The following is a 22,217-nucleotide window of genomic DNA, read 5'->3' on the forward strand; positions in this document are numbered from 1 at the left end:
CGGGCTTAGTTGCTCCCTGGCATGTGGGATCTTCCCGGACCAGGGCTCAACCCATGTCTCCTGCGTTGTCAGGTGGATTCTTAACCACTGCGCCACCAGGGAAGCCCGATCTTGCCATTTTTGACAACGTGGAGGGCATTTTGCTGAGTGAAATAAGACAGAGGAAGACAAATATTGTATGATCTCACTTATATGTGGAATCTTACCAAAAAAATAAAAGAGAAAAATTCCCCAAACAAAAAACCAAAATCATGAATACAAAGAACAGAATGGTGGTTGCCAGAGGTGGGGTATAAGTAGGGAAGAGTGAAATGGGAAGTTCTCTGGCCCCTGTGAAAAGTTCCCACCAAGACCTATGGAGACGAGCAGTCTTGTCCAAGCCAGGGACAGGACCTGTGTCCCCACCCGCTGTGGGCAGCTGGGCTCCCGACTTAAACAGCTGAGGAGAGGCTCTTGCAAGGTCACTTGCAGACAGAGAATTTGTTAGCAAGTTTCACCTGTCAGCTTGGGAAAACAAAAGAAGCTTATGTTCCTTTAACCAGGCACCGGTGTTTCATCATTAAACGTTAATTAGAAGAAAAGCTATTGCCTGGATGGGTCACAGGCAGCTAGGTGTTCCTGAGCCGGGCCGGAGGCAGGAGGCTGGCCTGGGGGTGTCAGGAGTTGGAGACCAGAGGTATGTGTGGTGTGAGGGGGTGGGAACAACCTGGGGGATGAATCCAAGACGGAACCAGGAGGTAGAACTCACCTGCTGTCAACTGCAGACCGAACAGTTTAAGACCCAGATTGCGGATTACCTTCAGAACCGGCCCAGGAGGAAGACTCACTCGGGACTGAGCCTGAGTCTGGAGAGGGCGGGGCTTACTCGGGAGTGGGGGTGACAGAGGGTCCCCGGTGGAGGCCGAGGGCAGTGGGGGAGGGAGTGGGCCGCAGGTCCCCCGGCGGCCTGGCAGATGCCCTTCATCACACTTTCCGGGCAGAGCTGGCGAGAAGGGCATCTCCCGGCCTAGCACAGACTCTGGGAAAGGGCCAGAGAGCCCGACGTGTGCAGAGGCTGCTGGGTCCCGCTGGCCTCCCAGCTCTCGGGCCTCCCCGGCCTCGGCTCCCCGGCGCTCTCAGGCCCATTTGCACACCGCAAAACCAGCTGGAACTTCCGTGTCAGAAACTTGCTGAAGGCGGATGCTGAAAGCATGATCGGTGAAGATATGCTTGCATCTAACCTTGAAGGCAAGAGTTTGAGGGTTCGTTGAGGCCGGTTGTCAAGCAGGCGGGCTGCCGAGACATCGGCAGGGTGATGCTGGCAGAGGCGCCTTGGCGGTGGAGGCGGGGTGGGGTGGTGGGGTGGTGGTGATCCTGCCTGGCAGGAGGGGCTGTCTTTCTTCCGAGGGAGCCAAGGGGACGCTCTCTCCTTCTTGGGGGAAGAACCATATAGGGTGAGAGTGGCATTGCTCTGTGTAGATCCCCCCACCCCCGTTTCCCAAGTTGACTAAGAGAGAGAAGGGAAGCAAAGATCTGATAGGAGAGTGCACTTTCTATCAGTTAAGCACTTTCGTGGAAAGTAAAATTCAAGAGGCCCTCCCCCCTCCCCGCCCCACCCCAGCTCTTATAAACCTGGGGCTTATAAACTCAGTCATCCTGGTTTCTGAACTTGAAACCTGGGCATTACACAGAGAAACTACCACCTTCTGATGCCACCGTGACACCTTCAGGGTCTTTGCAAGACTTTACTGACTCTAAGAAGTCAGAGTAACCAGTAAATGTATAGGATTTAAGCTGGAATAAGGTAATAAAAGTTAATAAAAGAGAAATGATCAGAGGAAAAAGTTGCCAAATTGCCCCCAGGAGTTGATTTGTGGAAAACTTCTAGCTATCAGAATGATTCCTTTGCTATTTAATGTTTCGCTTCAGCTATTTCGAGAGAGGCAAGAAGTTAAAATGTTAGGGGGTGGATTAGCGGGAGAGCCTAGGTGCTCGCAGGCTGACGCATCATGCAGGTGTGACCACGCGGTGGCGCTGCCATCCTGGATGTTGGGAAGGTAAGCGAAAAAGGAAAGAAAAACCCAGCTTCTTAAATGGTGAAAGAGTAAACCCCCCAAAACATGGAATGACTTTGAGCGCCTGTTACAGTAATTTAAATAAGTTTTCCAGAAACATGCATAGGTCAGATTTCACAAATTGAACACACATGTGCTACCAGAAACCAGATTTCGAAAGAACATTATCAATGCCCCAGAGCCCCTGTGTCCCCTTCCTGTCCTGGCTGCCTCTCTGACTTCTAATAGCACAGGTTAGTTATGCTTGTTTTTGTACTTAAGTAAATGGAACCAGGCCCTACGCACTCTTGGGTCTGGCTTCTTTCACTTATTAATTGTGAGATTCATCTGGATTGTGGCACAGTCTTGGGGCTCTGTAGTGAAATATGGGTGTACTTCTGTTGGGTATACCCCTAAGGCTAGCATTCCTGGGTCATGTGTCCAGATTTAGTACACGCTGCCAAACAGATTTCCAAAGCGATCACATCATTTTAAGCTCCCACCAGTGGTGTATGTGAGTTCCAGTTGCTCCACATCCTCATCAACATTTTTCCTACCACAGTAATTTTAAAATGTTATTTCGTCAAAAAAAAAAAAAGTCGTTAGGGCTTCCCTGGTGGCACAGTGGTTGAGAGTCCGCCTGCCGATGCAGAGGACACGGGTTCGTGCCCTGGTCCGGGAAGATCCCACATGCCGCAGAGCGGCTGGGCCCATAAGCCATGGCCGCTGAACCTGCTTGTCCGGAGCCTGTGCTCCACAACGGGAGAGGCCACAACAGTGAGAGGCCCGCATACCGCAAAAAAAAAAAAAAAAAAAAAGAATATACAAGAAATTCTGCAAATCAGCAAAGTGAATTCAGGAAACCCAATAGAAAAATGGATAAAGGATGTAAAAAAGCAGTCTGTGCAAGGGGAAATCCGAAAGACTAGAAAATGGATGAAGAAATGTTCAGACCCACTATTAACCCTAAATGCAACCCAGAACAGCGAGATGGCATCAGGCTGGAAGCTACTGAGGAGCTGGATAATATCAAGTGTTGAGAAGGATGACTCAAAAAAGGGAGTCCTCATGTCCTGGTGGTGGGAGTGTCAACAGGCACAACAATTCTGGAAAATGTAGAGCCTGCCAAGACTCAGTGAAATTAAGCAAGAGAATCCTTTGTGACCTCCCACTTTCACTCCTGGTTATATTTCACAGGGAAATTCTCACCTAGGTCCACATGGGAACTTGACAAAGCTTTAATAGCAGAGATAAAACAGTAAGACCATTTCTAGATGGTTAATATTATCACAGGAGAGGTAAGGATGGAGGATGCAGTGAGGGGACAGAGTAGAGAAGCATAAGGCAATCGAGGGAAGAAAAGGAAGAAAAACTGTACTGAAAAAGAGTATTGCAGATAGGATCTCATTGATGCAAAAAAAAAAAATAATGTGTGCGTGTGCATGAAATTAAGTGTGAGAATATTCTGTGACCTGGCAATTTCATTCTTGGATATAGTCCCTAGAGACACTGTCACCTAGGTCCACATGGGGACATGATGTGTTCATTGTGGTAGTTGGGTGTTGGCTATTGGTGACAATCTAGGGTTCATCATTAGGGAACTGGGTAAATATACTATGATGGATACACTCCATTGAATATTGTGCAGCGGTTCATAGCAACAAACCAGATGTACAAATAGCAACATGGTTAGATCTTAAACATTTATTCTTGGGTGAAAAAGGTCAGGAACAAATGAAATGTATAAAAATTCCATTTATCTACTTTAAAAAACATATAGGCACACAAACTATACGACATATTTGATAAGGATACATATTTAAGAATATATATTATTTCAGTTATCTATTGATACATAACAGACCAGCCCAAAGCTTCAGTGGCTTAAAATAAACAACTACAGTTGACCCTTGAACAAGACGGGTTAGGACTGCGTGGTTCCACTTATATGCAGATTTTTTTCACTAAAAATGTGTTACACCATCTGCAGATGCTGAACCGGGGATACAGGGGGTGAAGTTATACTTGAATTTTCAACTGCAGGGGAGGGTCGGTGCCCCTAACCCCTGCATCATTCAAGGGTCAATTGTATTTATTGTTTCTCAGGATTCTCTGGGTCAGAAATCTGAGTAGGCCTAGGCCACATGGACCATGTGGCATTGGCTAGGGTTACACACTTGGATGCATTCAGCTGTTGGCTGGTCTGGTCTGGAAGCTCCCAGAAGGCTTTGTTCACATGTGGAGGGCCTTGGTACGCCTTCATGTTCTCTCTCTCTCCATATTGTGTCTTACCCCCCAGGTCTCTCCACTAGGTCTCTCTCTCCAGCAGGATAGCTGGACTTCCTTACAGCCTGGTGGCCAGCTTCCAAGAGTGAAAAATGAAGCTTCCAGGTCTCTTGAAGGCTGGGTCCAGAGCTGACAGATTGTCAATTCGAGCACTTTCTATTGGTCAAGGCAAGTCGCACGGGCAGCCCAGATTCAAGGGGAGGGGAAATGGACTCGACCTCTGGGTGGGTGGTGTGACCTGCATGGACAGTGAGGGGAGAACTTGACGGCCGCCATCTTTGGAGACTGTAACAAGTTGCAAATACATGATTTTGGCTGCCTCTGAAGAGTCAAGGAATTGGTGTGGGGAAACAGGATGTGGGAGGAAAAGCAATAAAATAAGAGAAAGGTCTTGCTCAGACTTCTGAGGAGGACTGGGTGTCATGAATTCAGGAATACCACTAACCTAACTTCCTGCACCTGAGGTACAGAAACGAAACAAACAAACAAAAAATCCAAATCAACCAAATAAAACAGGATTCCATAACCAAAATCAGAAAACCAACAAAAAGTAACAAGACAATATGGAAACCTCAGAAACAGCCCAAGCATATGTCAATTTTTGGTAGATTGAAATGCTGACTTTCAAATAGGGAGAAAGAGGAGGATGCAGAGGAATGTGTTGTTTTCTCTGTCCTCTCTCGCCAGTGCCAGGGTGGGAGGTTGTACCCTGAAACCTGGAATCAGTTCAGTAAACGTACGTGGCTGGTGAGAATCCCCCCATCCCTGATGGCAGTTGGTAAACCTTGATACTCAGTAGAATAAGCCATTTGTTAAGCTTGTGCCTGCATCTTGGAACTAAAACCACATCCCTGCCAAGATTGGGACTTCATGGTAGTGTTTTTCAAACTTTGAGTTGTGACCCCAACTTGGGAAACTCAATTTAGTTGGTCATGAATTTGAATGCAAGTAGTAAGGTAAGCATTGTTTTATGAAACGTTCATCTTAATAATATATCTACAAATTCATTCATTCATTCATTCAGTAAATACTCATTGAGAACCTACTATGTGCCAGGCACTGGGGATTCAGGAGAAAGTAAAACATACAAATATGCGTGTGTGTGGGTGCCTGCGTGTGTGCGGGTGCCTGCGTGTGTGCTCTGGATCACACTGTAAAACGTATCTCTTACTGCGAGTTACAGTCAAAAAGCAAAGCAGCCACCACTGCTTCTGTGGCTTCGCAGGAATGCCAGGCTATTGGAGTGTGTGACTACTTCCTGTGTGTCAGAAAGTTACCCCAAGAAAAGCACAGGCCTCTGTCCCAAACCCTTTTCAGCACAAGGGGAAACACAGGCAGCTTTATAAAAGGAACTCTGCCCGTAGCCAGCAGCTAAGTTTGGTGAGGGTCAGAAAATCAGGGACGAAAACCGGGTTTTCTTTCTCAAGCTGTTGTTCGCGCGAGAGTAGACAGACAGCGAGTTCGCGCGAGAGTAGACGGCGAGTTAATCACGCTTCTCAGTTCATGGAGCCCCGTCTTCCTCACAGGACTGTGAAGACCCCCCCCTCTGATGGTATGCCTTTTTTCTTTTTTATCCGGTTTTGTCTCCCAATTTCCCTACCCACCTCCACCCGGGTCAAGTCACTTAATCTCCCCAAGGCTCTATTTCCTCCTCCGTGAGGTGGGAACAGCAGAAGACCCACCTTCTGGGGTGAGAGTTACCTGAGAAAAGGTCTGTGGATCATTCAGCCCCATGGTTGGGTGTGAGGACCGAGGTTTGTGTTGCCAGGGCCACAGAAGGGGCTTATTTATGAGGTTGAACCCCTCCTGCCCACTACCTTCTGAAGGGATGCTCTTCCCTCCTTCCCTCGAACTTTGGGTCCCTGAGGGGCTTTACTCCCCTCCTGGAGAGTGAGGCCATCTGGCCCAGAGCCGGGGAGCCTGGTGGCTGACGCAGCAGGACGCGGCGGGGTGCGCCTAGGCTCAGATGCCGGATTGGGCAAGAGCACAGAAGCGACCCCTCTGATCCTGGTCAGGGATATCTGCCCAACAATTCTGGGAAATTCAGAGGCGGGAAATGAAAGGGGGGAGGGGCAGAGGGGGAAGAGCCAACTGCACCCCGCCCCCTCCTGGCCCGGCCCCCTCCCAAATGTGCCATGAGGAGTGAGGTGACTTGCTTGTGGGGGGAAAGCGGACAGACCAAAGAGATCCCTTCTCTGTGAGGGACAGAGGCAGTCCTGCCCCCGCCCCCATCACGCTTTGCCTGAGTTCCAACCACTTCTGTTTACCGTCCAAAGTCCCAGGGGCAGGAGATGCCAGGTTGGAAGCACTTGGACACTCAGACACACGGGTTCAGGGCCCTCGCCTGGACCGGCCCCCTCCCCTTCCCTCCTTTCCTCTGTGAGCACCACCTGCTCCACTTCTCCTGCCTCAAGCCCCTCCTTCACCCTGGGGCCTGGGCTGCCTGGGAGACTGGAGAGTCAGCCCTCCAAACCTGTAGCAGGTAACCGAGGTCGGGAGGCAGGCGGGACCGGGGATGCCTGGGATTAAAGAGACCCTGGGGCTTCCCTGGTGGCGCAGTGGTTGGGAGTCCGCCTGCCGATGCAGGGGACGCGGGTTCGTGCCCAGGTCCGGGAGGATCCCACATGCCGCGGAGCGGCTGCGCCCGTGAGCCATGGCCGCTGAGCCTGCGCGTCCGGAGCCTGTGCTCCTCAACGGGAGAGGCCGCAACAGTGAGAGGCCCGCGTACCACAAAAAAAAAAAAAAAAAAAAGAACCCCTGGTTCAGAGAGAGTGGGTGCCTGATGGGAAGATGTGGGGTGATTTGGAACGTATGGAGGGGAGGCTCCGGCCATGTCAAGGCCCAAGCATCTCCTGAGGAAGGATGGGACCCAGCTGTATTTCAGCCCCACACTTCCCGCCAACCTCAGATCCAACCCAAACCGTTGCCTCGACCTACTATCAGCCTCCGCCTGAATTAGCATCTTAGCACAGCATCAAGCCCGAGCTCAGCCCCAGCCCCAGCCCGGGTCCAGCCACAGCCCAGGACCCAGCATGGCGAGGGACTTTCAGGACATCCAGCAGCTGGGCTCTGAGGAGAACGACCACCAGCTTTGCAGAGGTGAGGGCCCAGGCACTCGCGGGCGCAGTCCCAGAAGAGAAGATCCATTCTGGAAAGGCAAGTGTCTGGGGTCTGGGGCTTCGCTCCACCTTGGTCTAGCTCCTGGTCGCCCTCTGTCCCTCCAAGGTCTCTGTCACATTCACTCTGTGACCAGGGACTGGCCCCTGACCTCACCTCCTCCTCCACCCCCAGGACCCCAAGAAAGGGGTCTCCCCTCTTCCTTCCAACCTAAGTAGCGTGTGCCGTGTGTGTGTCTGCGTGTGGGGGTGGGTGGGTAGGTGTGTGTTGGAGGGAAAGAGCACAGAGATTCTGGAAGATTCCCACTTACCCCAAGCCCCCTGCCTGGATCCTTCTCTAGCAAATCTTGACCGAAGGCTCCAAGTGTCTGAGAGAAGGTTTTCGGGTGAAAAGGATCTGAGCAATTCTAGGCTGAAGGGCTGGAGCTGGGGTGGGGGAGGGGTGTCAGGTGTGCGTGCTGGTGATGGAGTGAAGCTCTGTGGAGACCAGGAGGGGTTGGGACTCGAAGCTCAGGGAGGAGGATTGGTTAGCCTGGGCTGGGAGGAGGGACCCCTCAGTCCTGAGGCTGGCAGACCAAGGGAGGGCAGGTGCTCTTGCAGGTGTGGGTGGGAGCTGGGCAGGGCAGGAACAGCAGGAAGGACAGGTATTCCCACCACACTTCTCCTTTCCTGGGGTAGCGGGCTGGCAGACCTTTCCACCAGGCAGTAGGCTGCATGGGGAGAGGCCATATCTGTCTACTCCCCTCTGCACCCCTGGGGCCCACGTGCTGCCTGGTATGTAAATGAACACTCAAAAATGATTTTGGATATTGTTGAATCTTCTGAAGACAAGAGGATTCAGTGTTTAAACAGGAGGCTTGGAGAGAGTCCAGAGGTTTTGGATTTCGTGGGAGAGGGGGCTCACCCAAAAAAGACCTGGTGGACAGCATTGCAGGGTGAGACCGAGCAGGTGCAACCATCAGTACGTTTCTCTTCAGCAGCCTCTGCTGCCTTCATGTGGGCTGTGATAAATGGAATATTTATAAATGGAATATTTCCTGCCGTATCAGTAAACAAAGGATGTCACAGTCATCAACGATTGCAACCCTCCAATGTGAGCCGGTGAGCCCTGAGGGAACTCGGGGCTGAAAAGAATACCTGCCATCTAGCAGCCATCAGACTGCAGCCACTCCCTGCGGTGAGCCCTGAGGAAACTCAGGATGTGAAAATACATGATACTGGCCCCAGATGGCTGAGGTGCATATCAAAGGAATGATTTCAGTGAGCCCAGACCCTTGCATCTTCCCATACATAGAAAAGCGCTACATTCCTTAACTTGAGATATCTGGTTTTCTTTAATTAACAATAATCTTTTGATGTTCCCAACTACCTGCCCTTTGTTGCAAAACTCCTATATATCCTGGCTCCTCCCCTCACCTCCTCGGGGCAGTTTCTCAGAGTTATCTGTCTCCCGGGCTGCAGTCCTCATTTTGCCCCAAATAAAACTGAACTCGAACATTTTTTTAAGTCAACAGCTGACATCTGTCACCTGCTTACCAGGGATCACATTCCATTCTTCCCAGCCTTTTATATGCCTATAGTTTTCAGAAGATTTAGAAATATATTGGCCATTATTTCCTCAAAAATTTTTTCTGCATCCCCATCTCCCCTTTCCATCAGGACTCCAATTACACATATATTAGTGATCCCACAGCTCACTGGTGGTCTTTCTAGTTTGGAAGGAGGGATGGGATTCTTTTTTCTTTTGGTGTTTCTTTTTATATAGTTATTATTGCTATGTCTCTAAGTTCACTGATCTTTCCTTATGCGTGTCTAATCTTCCATTAATTCTATCCAATGTATTTTTCATTCCAGACATTGTAGTTTTCATGTCTAGAAGTTCAACTTGGGACTTTTATTTATTTATTTTTTTTGCGGCACATGGGCCTCCCACTGTTGTGGCCTCTCCCGTTGCAGAGCACAGGCTCCGGATGCACAGGCTCAGCGGCCATGGCTCACGGGCCCAGCCGCTCCGCGGCACGTGGGATCTTCCCGGACCGGGGCACGAACCCCTGTTCCCTGCATCGGCAGGCGGACTCTCAACCACTGCGCCACCAGGGAAGCCCCAACTTGGGACTTTTAAATATCTTCTTTGATAGCCAGCTTAATTTTTGAATATTTTACAATAACTTTTAAAGTCATTGTCTGTTAATTCTAACATCTGTGTCAGTTCTGGATCAGTTTTGGTAGATTTATTAACCTCCTCATTATGAGTTGTGTTTTCCTGCTTCTTTGTATGCCTGATAATCTTTGATTGGATGCCAGACATTGTGAATTTTACCTCGTTGTGTGCTGGATATATTTGTATTCCTCTAAATATTCATGAGCTTTGTTCTGGGATGTAATTAAGTAACTTGGAGTCAGTTTGATACTTTTGGGTTTGCTTTTATAATTTGTTAGATGGGTTGGGAACTTCTTGGGTACTCTACCCAGTGCCCTGTGGGTTATGAGATTTCCAGTCTAGCTGGTGGGAATAGGCACTATTCTTGGCCCTATTCCTGCCAGGCACTGTTCCCTAAAGCTTTTGGATTGTTTTTCTCCTGGCCTTGAGTAGTTTTCCTTACACGCATGTGTTGATCAGTACTCAGCTGCTTGCTTGAGGGGAACCCTCCTCAGATCTCTGGGATTCTCTGTGCAGCTCTCTTCTCTGATCCTCTGTCCTGTGAGTTCTGACCCCTTTGGTCTCCATAGACTCCCAGCTCCATCTGGGCTCTGATTGGATTTCCCCTCCCTGCCCTGTGGCCTGAAAACTTTCTCCCAGCAGGAGGCTGGGGCTATCAGACGGCTCACCTTGTTTGTTTCCTGTCTCCACAGGGATCATTGCCCTTTGTTTCCTGAATCCTAGTGTCTCGAAAAATATTGTGTCTTTTAGCTATCTGTCTCTTGTTGTGGTTGTTTCTGGGAGGAGGGTAAATCTAGCCCCTCTGGGTCCATGTTTATCGCAAGGGTTTTTGTTTTTGTTTTGTACGCGGGCCTCTCCTGTTGCGGAGCACAGGCTCCGGATGCGCAGGCTCAGCGGCCATGGCTCATAGGCCCAGCCGCTCCGCGGCATGTGGGATCTTCCCAGATCGGGGCACAAACCCATGTCCCCTGCATCGGCAGGCGGACTCTCAACCGCTGCGCCACCAGGGAAGCCCTGGGTCCATGTTTAGACCCGTTTTTTTTACTTTCAAACTTGCCTGTGCAGCACTTTCTATGTTTAATTTCATTCTCAGAATAATCCATTCAGGTAGCTACTGTTCTTACCCCAATTTTTAAAAATCGCAGTAAGAACACCAAATATGAGATGTACCCACTTGACACATTTTTAAGTGCCCAGCAGCCCATTGTGAGCTCAGGCACCATGTTGTACGGCAGATCTCTGGAACTTATTCAACTTGCATGACAAACTTTATACCCCTTGAACAGCAATTCCTCATTTCCCCAGCCCCTGGCAACCACCATTCTACCCTCAATTCCTATGAGTTTGACTCTTTTAGATTCCTCATTTAAGTGGACATGAGAAAACAGAGGTGCCCAGAGGTTCAGTGACTTGTCTGTGACCTCAGAGCCAGTTGGTGGCACAGCTGATCTGCTGTGGAGGGTCTGGTTTCAGGGTAGAGGTGCAGAGATAAATGCTGAGCTGACCCAGAGTCAGGGGTTTATAGGTCATAGGTCAGGTTGGGAAGCAGGACAGGGGCCCGCTGAGTGGATGGTGCTGGAGAGAGCAGTCAGGGCTCAGCCATGGGGTCCCCTCTGGGTGGGGAAGACTGTGGTCTGGGAGAGCTTCTCTCCCAGGGGATTGAGGAAGACTTGGGGGGGGGTGAGAGGAAAAGGGGAGGATATGCTGAGAGGGGGGAGTGGGCAGTGGGGTGTCAGAGACATGCCTGTCTGAGTCAAGAGGAAGGCTGGGTGTGGCTGACGTGGAGGAAGGTGACAGTCCTTGGTGTGAGGGGTCAAGAGTTCTGGGTGGATGGGGGGGTGCCTGGGTGTGGAGAGAGGGGGCTCAGGGTCCAAGGCAGAGAAGAGGAAGCGTTCTGTTGGCAGGAGGAAGACACAAAAGCAGGAGCCCAGGGCTGGGAGGACAGCCACTGCCAAGCCTGCAGAGTTGGCAGGAGGGGAGAGGCCAGCTCTGCGTGTGCGAAGATGTGGGTGCATGAGTGTGAGAGCGTGTGGGTGTGTGAGAATGTGTGTGAGTGTGTTACGTGTGCTGCAGTATGTGCGAGAGTGCGAGGACGGGCATCTTAGTGCATGTGTGAGAATGTGCTAAGGAGTGTGTGCATGCATGAGTGTGAAATGAAAAATGCGTGTGTGATTGTGTGTGTGTGTGTGTGTGGGTCAGGGCTCAGCTTGGTCGGGGGGGGACGGAGAGGTTTCTGTGAGATGATTGAGAGCTAAGGGAAGAAGGTTTATGGTGGAACAGAGGTTTCTGGGGGGCAAGGGTGGAGGGAAGAGGGCAAGGAGGCCCTGAGTGGTGGGAGATGGGAGGATGGGCTTGGGGGGCGGCCCCTGGGGAGTGGTCCATGGTGGAATGACCCTGACTTAAGGGTCCCAGTGGAACTGGGGGCGGTTGTCCCAGTTTTGGATTTGTCTGAGAGGCCCAGACAAATTTTAAGACAGGGTCTAGCCTCTAGGACCCCCAGGTCCAAGATCAAGGTTGTGCACACAGATGATGTGAATATCACGTGCACGTGTGTCATATGCACCTGTGTGTGTGTGCATGTTCACGTGAGTTCCTGTGGGTGCGAGTGTGCAAATGTGTGTGTGTGCACGCTGCGTGAACGCTGGGGTAAAGCCCATTGACTCCCCCATCTACCTTCCTCTCCCCCTCCCACCCCAAGGCTCTACGTCATCAGGCTCTGTTCCCCTGATGCTCAGTGACGCTGGCTCTCCAGCTCCCCTGCCTCTGATGCCCCTCGTCCTGACACCCCTTCTCTTGCAGGGATGCCACCTCCCCAGCCCTTTGTCCTGCAGCGTCTCTGCTCCAAGCTCCGCCTCAGTCTGCTTGTCCTGGGCTTCAACATCCTGCTGCTGGTGGCTGTCTGTGTGATGGGGTCCCAAAGTAAGGGTCATGGGTGGGGCAGCAGTGGGGGAGGCAATACGGGCAGTGCTGGGGGCAATGAGAACCACGATAGGGGAAGAGATGGGGGCAGTGCTGGGGCAAATATGGGGGCAGTGCTGGGGTGGGGAGGGGGACAGTCAGATGGACAGTGATACAGAACACAGCGCAGCCCACTTCTTCCTGTTCTGACAAGGAGCACAGCTGCAAGTGGAGCTGCAGACCCTAAAAGAAACTTTCAGCAACTTCTCCTCGAGCACCTTGATGGAGATCCTGGCTCTAAGCTCCCATGGTGAGTGGGCGCGCCCCTAGGGGAGGAACTGGGGTGGGCTGGATGGTCAAGGAGCTGGTTTTTCAGCATGGGTTTGCTGGACTCCGTGCTGGGTGCCCAGTGCTGGATCTGCAATAGTGGAGTGTTTTGGGAGTGCTGGGGGCAGGGTGTGCACAGATGGGGTCAGATAACCCAACTGGAGAAACTGGGCAAGGCTTCCAAGGATGCTGATTCCTAAGCCGAGGGTCCCTGAAGGATGAGTAGGTGTTAGAGTGGAGGATGGAGGTTAGAGCCAGGTAGAGAGCAGAGTCTGTGATGACCGGGGCATGAGGAAGACCACTGCACATTTTGGGACTCTAAACGTGTCCAGTGTGGCAGGAGGTGTGGGCCAGAGAGGTGGGTAGGGGCCGGGCCATGTAGGCAAGCCTTGCTAACTCGTGAGACTTTATTTTGAGAAAGTGGGAATCCATCGGAAGGATTTAGCAGTGGACAGGCCTGTGCAGTTTACCCTTCAGAAAATCACTGCGCAGCGTCCAGAAGAGTGGGCGGAGTCGGGGAGACCAGTGGGCGGGGCATGCAATGTCCCACGTCAAGGTAAAGGTGGCCCAGGCTGGTGCTCCAGTGGTGTGAGGATAGAGGGATGTTGGGGATGCGGAACGGAGGGGAAACAGTTTAGCTTTTCCCTTTTTCAGGAGGCAGCGCCGGTGACAAGGTGACATCTCTGGAAGCCAAGCTGGAAAAACAGGAGCAAGACCTGAAAGCAGGTCAGAGACTCTCCCTTGAGAGAGAGAGAGAGTGTGCGTGTGCGTGCGTGTGCGTGCGTGTGTGTGTGTGTGTGTGTGTGTGTGTGTTGTTTCCCCAGCTAAATGCTGGAGTCCTGGTAGGTGGGCACACACACTGCCCACACCATTGTCATCACTCTGGCCCCTAGATCATGCCACTTTGCTGCTTCATCTGAAGCACTTCCCGGTGGATATGCGCACGCTGGCTTGTCAGATGGCGTTCCTCCAGAGCAACGGTAGGGACGGGGCGGGGGGGGCGGTCTCCAGTCCCTCCTGCCTGTCCCGTCCAGCTGGATCTCATCTACCTCTTTCCCCCAATGCCTTCAGGCACAGAATGCTGCCCCGTGAACTGGGTGGACTATGAAGGCAGCTGCTACTGGTTCTCTCGTTCGGGGAAGCCCTGGCTGGAGGCTGAGAAGTACTGCCAGCTGGAGGACTCCCACCTGGTGGTCATCAACTCCAGAGAGGAACAGGTGAAACCGTACCTTTCGCAAAGGCAGGAGGAAACCTTGGGAACGCAAACTCTGGGAGGCTGGGTCAGGCTTGTTTTGTTATTTTTTCTAACCTGAGGAAGAATCCAGAAGCAGAAGTCTGGCCCAGCTCTGGGAGATCCATGATGGAATCTAAGCCACTGATTCTAAGAGGTGGGAGATTACAGCCCAGAGCTGGGGCAAAGGACAGGAGCCAGGTGACCAGGTGATGAGGAGCAGGTCAGGAGACAGAACATGTGGCAGGATGAACTAAAGGGCCAGGACTTGGGTAGAGAACACAGTGGAGCCACTGAGAGTCCCTGCTTGCTGTGCGCTGGCCTTGGCATGTGATGGTCCCTTGGGTGAAAGGAACAGAGTGGGCGGGATTCCCAGAGACTCACCACTGTGGGTTACTGGGTTCCTCCAAAGCACCCCAGGTCTCCCTTCCTGATGCTGTCACCAGACCACAACCCCAAATGGCAAGTTCACAGGGAAGAACCAACCCATTAGAACAGGTGGGGCATTTTTGGGAAAAGTAAATGGTAATTTTTACTGAGTCCTTACTATGTGCCAGGCACTTTTATATATCTACTTTAATCCTCACAACCCTATGGGGTAGGCATTCTTGTTATCCCCACTTTGAGGGGCATAGAGATGAGGGAACTAAAGAGCAGAGAGGTTAAGTAACTTGCTGCACATTCTGCATAGTAGAATGATTCCAAACATATCTTGCTTTACCAATCAGGTTGAAATTGCCAATATTCTATCAGTATTGGCCTATAAAATATCAATTTCATGTGGGTCAACCTAAGATTTCAGCAGTCTGTGACTTGGTCCACAAAATTTCATGCCGGCTGCAACTTCATGGTGGATGGGATTGTACCTTCATCATTTAAAAAAATATTTATTTATTTATTTATTTATTTATTTGATTGGTTGCACCAGGTCTTAGTTGTGGCTCTCAGGCTCCTTAGTTGCAGCAGGTGGGCTCCTAGTTGCGGCATGCGTGTGGGGTCTCTGACCAGGGATTGAACCCGGGCTCCTGGCATTGGGAGCGCAGAGTCCTATCCACTGTGCCACCAAGGAAGTCCCCACCTTCATCATTTTGAAGTGAATGTCAGTGTCCTGTTTAATGCTTTTTGCCTTGAATTCATCTTCATGTGATATGAATAGACTGGTCCTTGATTTCTTTTCGCTTGCATTTGCTTCATGTATCTTTGCCCATCCTTTTATTTCCAACCTTTCTGAGTCTCATAGATGAGTCATTCTCAGCCTTCGCAGTATATTGTAATCTCTTGAGGAATTTAAAACATATTGACATCTGGTCTTACACTCAAAGATTCTGATTTAGTTAATCTTAGATTCATCCTGGGCACTGAGATTTTTTAAGGTCTCCCCCTGACCCCACCCGTGTGATGCTACTCTACTGTTCAGCTAAGCTTAAGGTATTTCTCCTACAGGTTGTGTATAGTTGTTTTTGGTTGTTTTTTTTTTTTTTTTGCGGGCCTCTCACTGCTGTGGCCTCTCCCGTTGCAGAGCACAGGCTCCGGACGCACAGGTTCCAGACACACAGGCTCAGCGGCCATGGCTCACGGGCCTAGCCGCTCCGCGGCATGTGGGATCCTCCCAGACCGGGGCACGAACCCATGTCCCCTGCATCGGCAGGCGGACTCTCAACCACCGCGCCACCAGGGAAGCCCTTGTTTTTGGTTTTTAAAAACTGAATATGTAAGAGACTTTTTGCCTTTAAGAGGTGAGTGTATCTCATTTACATTTCTTTTTTTTCTTTTTTTTTTTTTTTTTTTTTGCGGTAAATGGGCCTCTCACTGTTGTGGCCTCTCCCGTTGAGGAGCACAGGCTCTGGACGCGCAGGCTCAACAGCCATGGCTCACAGGCCCAGCCGCTATGCGGCATGTGGGATCTTCACGGACCGGGGGACGAACCCGTGTGCCCTGCATCGGCGGGCGGACTCCCAACCACTGCGCCACCAGGGAAGCCCTATTTTTCTTTTTTGAAAAAATTTATTTTATTTATTTATTTTTAGCTGTGTTGGGTCTTCGTTGCTGCGTGCAGGCTTTCTTTAGTTGCGGTGAGCAGGGACTGCTCTTCGTTGCGGTGAGCGGGCTTCTCATTGCGGTGGCTTCTCTTGCTGTGGAGCACGGGCTCTAGGTGCACAGGCTCAGTAGTTGTGGCTCGTGGGCTCTGAGCTCAGGCTCAATACTTGTGGCGCACAGGCTTAGTTGCTCTGCGGCATGTGGGATCTTCCTGGACCAGGGCTTGAACCCATGTCCCCTGCATTGGCAGGCGGATTCTTAACCACTGCGCCACCAGGGAAGCCCCTTTTTTCTTGTTTTAACTGAAGTATGTTCACAATATTGGGTTAGTTTGAGGTGTATAGCAAAGTGATTCAGTTATGTATATTTTTCAGATTATTTTCCATTTTAGGTTATTACAAGATATTGAATATAGTTCCCTATGCTATACAGTAAATCCTTATTGCTTATTTATTTTATGGATAGTAGTGTGTATTTGTTAACCCCATACTCCTAATTTATCCCTCCCTGCCTCCCTTTCCCCTTTGGTAACTATAGGTTTGTTTTCTATGTCTTCTGTTTATGAGTCTGTTTCTGTTTTGTATATAGATTCCTTTGTATTATTTTTTATATTCACACATAAGTGATATCATATAATATTTGTCTTTGTCTGACTTACTATGATAATCTCTGGGTCCATCCATGTTGCTGCAAATGGCATATTTCATTCTTTTTATGGCTGAGTAATATTTATACATATATATATGCAACATCTTAAGCCAGTCATCTGTCAGTGGGCACTTAGGTCGCTTCCATGTTTTGGCTATTGTAAATAGTGCTGCTATGAACATTGGGGTGCAGGTATCTTTTCGAATTAGAGCTTTTGTCTTTTCCAGATATATACCCACTGGTGGGATTGCTTGATCATATGGTAGCTCTATTTTTAGTTTCTTAAGGAAACTCCATAGTGTTTTCCATAGTGGCTGCACCAACTTACATTCCCACCAACAGGGTACGAGGGTTCCCTTTTCTCCACACCTTCTCCAGCACTTATTATTTGTAGACTTTTTGATGATGGCCATTCTGACCAGTGTGAAGTAATACCACGTTGCAGTTTTGTTTTGCATTCCTCTAATAATTAGCCATACTGAGCATCTTTTCATGTGCCTGTTGGCCATCTGTATGTCTTCTTTGGAGAAGTGTCTATTTAGGTCTTCTGTCCATTTTTTTTATTGAGTTGTTTGCTTTTTCGATATTGAGCTGTATGAGCTATTTTTATATTGGGGACATTAACCCCTTGTCAGCTGCATCATTTGCTAATATTTTCTCCCTTTCCATAGGCTGTCTTTTTGTTTTGTTAAGGGTTTCTTTTGCTGTGCAAAAGCTTTTGTTTGATTAGATCCCATTTATTTTTGCTTTTATTTCTTTTGCCTTGAGAGACTGATCTAAGAAAATATTGCTATAATTTATGTCCAAGAATATTTTGTCTATGTTCTCTTCTAGGAGTTTTATGGTGACATGTCATATATAGGTTTTTTTTATTTAAATAAGTTTATTTATTTATTTATTTATTTATTTTTGACTGCGTTGGGTCTTTGTTGCCATGTGCGGGCTTTCTCTAGCTGCCACAAGCGGGGGCTACTCTTCGTTGCAGTGCACGGCCTTCTCATTGCAGTGGCTTCTTTTGTTGCAGAGCATGGGCTCTAGGCGCTCTGGCTTCAGTAGTTGTGGCTCACGGGCTCCAGAGCACAGGCTCAGTAGATGTGGCGCACGGGTTTAGTTGCTCTGTGTCATGTGGGGTCTTCCCAGACCAGGGCTCAAACCCGTGTCCCCTGCATTGGCAGGAGGATTCTTAACCACTGTACCACCAGGGAAGTCCCAATATATATAGGTTTTTAAACCCTTTTGAGTTTATTTTTGTATATGGTGTGGGGGAGTGTTCTAATTTCATTGATGTACATGTAGCTGTCCAGTCCAGTTTTCCCAGCACCACTTGTTGAAGTGACTGTCTTTTCTGCATTGTATATTCTTGCCTCCTTTGTTGTAGATTAATTGGCCGTAGGTGTGTGGGTTTATCTCTGGGCTCTCTCACTTACATTTATTTTAAAATACATATCTTTAATCCAGTCTTTTTTTTTTTTCTGTTTTGTATGCTGCTTTTGTTTTCTGCCATTTGCTATCAGAGATGTATTATTTTTGTTTTCTCCTCTGTGTTATTTTGGACTAGATGTAGCCTGTTTTTCATAATAGTAGTAATTACTGTCATAACTTAATTTTTTTTTTTTTTTTTTTTGCGGTACGCGGGCCTCTGACTGCCGCGGCCTCTTCCTGTTGCAGAGCACAGGCTCCGGATGCGCAGGCCCAGCGGCCATGGCCCACGGGCCCAGCCGCTCCGCGGCACGCAGGATCTTCCTGGACCGGGGCACGAACCCGTGTCCCCTGCATCAGCAGGTGGACTCTCAACCACTGCGCCACCAGGGAAGCCCTACTGTCATAACTTTAAATGATGGGCTGAAACTTATTGGCTTCAAAAAATAAAAGAGGTTATATAACTTTCCATGTGAAGGATGAGGAAACCAGTACACCTTCACATGCCTCACTCTTTTCTCTTTTTAAAAATTGAGATATCATTGACATTTAACACTGTAAGTTTGAGGTGTACAGCATGCTGGTTTGACACATTTACATATTGCAATATGATTAATACAGTAGTGTTAGCTCTCACCTTTATCATGTCACATAATTGTCATTGCTTTTTTTGTTGAGAACAATCAAGATCTAGTCTCTTAGCAACTTTGAAGTTTATAATGCCTTGTTCGTTTCTCTCCCACATTCCTTAAATGTTTGCACGAATAGTTGGAGTCTTTTCTATCTTTGAATTTCATTAACCTCATCCAGATATATCTCAGTGTTGCTCATTCTCTCTGTATTTTCACTCTGAGGCCAGGAGAGTCCTTTTAACACATAAAGTTAGGTTTTCTAACATTTTGGAAGATTTTCTTAAGCCCTGTGTTTGAAAATTTTTTCTTGACCATTTGTTCTCTTTTCCTCTGGAGCACATCATCCAAAATGATCTCTATTGTCTGCCCCCATAGCCATCCTCGTGTTGCTATTTACTTCCATCTTTCTTTCTTTTCCTCTGTATTCTGGGTTCTTTTCTCAAGCCCATCTTTTGTATCTCAGGCTTGGTTTTTTTGCTGAATTGCTGGGGTTTTTTGTTTTTAATGTACTTCAAAATTTTCTCTTCAATTTCTTCCCTTTACTTTTCATTGTTATCTTTCTCCTTTGGTATACTGTTTCATATTTTTATGTCATTCATCTCCTCTTTAATGTTTTTGAGGATGTAAGTTGTTCTCCAGTATCCTCTTATGTTTTGAAACATGCCTTCTTTACAAAGTATATTTTTCACCTCTCTTTTGATATCACAGTGCTTTTTTCTTCCTCCTCTTCCTTTCCATCCTCTTTATTTTTGCACAAGTTCCATGATAATACTCCCCTGTGCTACTTCTTTGAATGGGCTGAATTCTTTCTTGCCTGTTATTTACTCGTGCACAGGGCAAATGTGTTCTTCTGGACTATCTTCTTCGATCATTTGGCACTATTTCATTCTTCCCCTCAGTCTTCAACACAGAGGGCTGGATACTGATGATTTGTATTCTTTGTTCAGTTATTCAGCTTCTTGTGATGATGGGAAGAGGGGACTGGGGCAGGGGGCAGCAGCGAATAGAATATCTTGTCTCCAGTCACTTTCCCTCCAGCTCTGTTGACTCCCTTGATTTTGGGGAGCAGCCCTACCACCCTCTGAGGGCTGTCCCTTCATGCGCAGGATGTTGACCTATTTACAGGATTCTAGAATTCAAAGGTGCTACTGTATCTGCCTTTAGATGAGGTGACTAACTGCAGTCTTAGTTGGGTCTCTGGGACATGAGAGTGGAATTAGGAAATTTTCCTCCAAATGCAGTTGGAGACCTTTCATATGCTGTGAAAGGGAACTGCTACACGTGCATGTTGGTCACCCATCCTTCTGTTTCCTTCATAAAACAAGGTGATCACACCCTCCCTCTGCTGCCCTCCCAAACCAGGGGACTTAAGTTCCCAGAAAGAGCCATATCTATAAGAGAAAGCTGCTCGGATGTCTGTTGTCCTAGGAGGTGTGCATGAACCCTGGCAAGCTATCTCAAAGACCACTTTTGTCCCAGCCCTTGCCAGCTGGATGACTGGGCTGCCCCTCGCACATAGGGCATCTTCCTATTTTCAGCCAGACTGCCAGACTCCATGTAGCCAAGTCATAACAGGGCTCTGGGCAGTGGGTCCAAGCTTGGAAGCTCTGGGGCCTGGAAAACAACAGAAATGACAGCTATACATAGAAGCAGGAGCAGATAAGGGTACGTGAGAGGCGAGTGAAGCCGAGATCCTTAATGGGTCACTGGGGCCCATGGGGGCGTCAGGGGCCGGGGTCAGGATCCAAGAGTTTGTGGCTGTGAGCAGAAGACAAGGAGAAGCCTAGAATCTGAGTCTAGCAGCCATGCTAACGCACGGGAGGCCAGGACAGGGGGCAGCGGTCATGAACTCAGGCACTGGATTGATGCTCTGGGTTCCACGATTACCGTGAGTTCCTTGACCTCACATGTAAAGTGTGAATCATTAGGGCACCCAATTTAGAGGGCTTTATGAGATTTAAATAAAATAATAAGTGTAAAGCACTTAGTGCAAGGTTTAGCCCAGTAAATATTCACTAAATGCTAGCTATGGTTGCAGAAGAAAAAGAAGGAACTAGTGTTGGGAGCTGCTGCTTCAAGGTGGCAGCAGATCAGGCTGGGGAGGGCTGAGGGAACCATAGCTGATGCCTGCATGGAAGTACAAGGGACTAGAAACTTCCCTCCTGCCTGTTTTCCAGAAATTCATTGCACAACACACGAACCCCTTTCAAACCTGGATAGGCCTCACTGACAGTGATGGCTCCTGGAGATGGGTGGATGGTACAGACTATAGGCACAACTATAAGTAAGTGGCTTCACCTCCTCTCTCTCTGTTAGTTTGGCCTGGGGACGGCCATCTGGTCTCTTCCCCCAGTACACTCCCACTCATCCCTCAGGGACCAAATTCTCCAACCATTTCCCCCCCAGACTCCCAGACTCCAAGGCTGCAGCTGCTGCTCCCCAAACCGCCCAAGGCCATGCATTTCTGAGGTGGGGATGAGGGTTGCTGGGATGAGGGGGCATCCAGAGCTGAGCTCTGTCCTGCCTTCCTAGGAACTGGGCTGCCACTCAGCCAGATGACTGGCAGGGGCATGAGCTGGGGGGCAGCGAGGACTGTGCTGAGATCCGGGGGGACGGCCGCTGGAACGACGATTTCTGCCAGCAAGTGAAACGCTGGGTGTGTGAGATAAAGCGGAACATCACCATCTAGGTGTCTCGACCTCCAGCAGACCTCTGACCTCCAGCAGACCTCTGACCTGCACCCCGCCTCCTCCAAGTCCTCCACTGGGCATTTTGAAGAAAGGAAGAAGAGAGTCCTCAGGGATGTGGGGAGGGGTTGAGGAGAGATAGAAGGGGGTGGTTGAAGAAGCTCAGACCTTGGGGAAACTGAGATCCCGCCTCCTTCTGAAAGTCACTGTAATTACTATTATAATTGTTGGCCTCCTCAGTGGAGTAGGAAAAGGACAGATACTTGAAACTCTGCGTGGATTGGTTATTTGGAATTGGGAACTGTAGGGTACAAAGAAGAGGGAGGGAGAGGGTCTGGAAGAGAGAACGCTTAAGTGCTAGACGGCTGTCCTCAGACACCTAATCTTGAAGACGAGGGTCAGGGAGGGGAGGGAAGAGGATTGAAACAGAGGAAGGCCCTGTGGAAGGCACTGGCGGGGGCAGGGAACTGGCTGGGCCGGGGCTGGAGGGTCTGCCCACACCCTGAGGGGTTCCCTGCAGTTGGGATCCCCTCCAGAAGAGGTTCCAGGGAACACCCCTGCTCCACTGTCAGCCTGGGAACTTTGAACTGGGCTGGCGAAGGTCAGTGACAAAGGTGTGCTAAGAGAAGGAGGATTGGTATGACCCCAGATAGACCTAGATGTGTCTCCAGCACATGGTGTCTCCAACAGTTTCCACAGTGGGTAAACTGCACCTTCCAAGATCATTCTGAAACTGATCTTA

General features: G+C 49.3%; 1 protein-coding gene across 3 annotated transcripts; it reads left to right on the plus strand.

The window, feature by feature from the left end:
• The first annotated feature begins 6,479 nt into the window (after positions 1-6,479).
• On the plus strand, positions 6,480-21,887 carry ASGR2 (asialoglycoprotein receptor 2). Of its 3 annotated transcripts, none has more exons than XM_082605005.1 (9): positions 6,480-6,801; positions 7,228-7,418; positions 12,396-12,515; positions 12,709-12,804; positions 13,476-13,547; positions 13,715-13,801; positions 13,893-14,038; positions 20,966-21,072; positions 21,321-21,887. In XM_082605005.1, exons 2-9 carry the CDS (start codon positions 7,352-7,354, stop codon positions 21,475-21,477), a joined length of 852 nt encoding a protein of 283 aa, XP_082461131.1. In that variant the 5' UTR covers positions 6,480-6,801; positions 7,228-7,351; the 3' UTR covers positions 21,478-21,887. The 3 variants fall into 3 exon arrangements, with proteins under 3 accessions (XP_082461131.1, XP_082461130.1, XP_082461129.1); XM_082605004.1 differs by having other exon boundaries at positions 7,263-7,475; positions 21,321-21,886; XM_082605003.1 differs by having other exon boundaries at positions 7,228-7,475; positions 21,321-21,885.
• The last annotated feature ends 330 nt before the right edge of the window (positions 21,888-22,217 follow it).

The sequence above is a fragment of the Mesoplodon mirus genome, assembly GCF_964341445.2.
Source record: "Mesoplodon mirus genome assembly, chromosome: 18".
NCBI lineage: Eukaryota > Metazoa > Chordata > Mammalia > Artiodactyla > Ziphiidae > Mesoplodon > Mesoplodon mirus.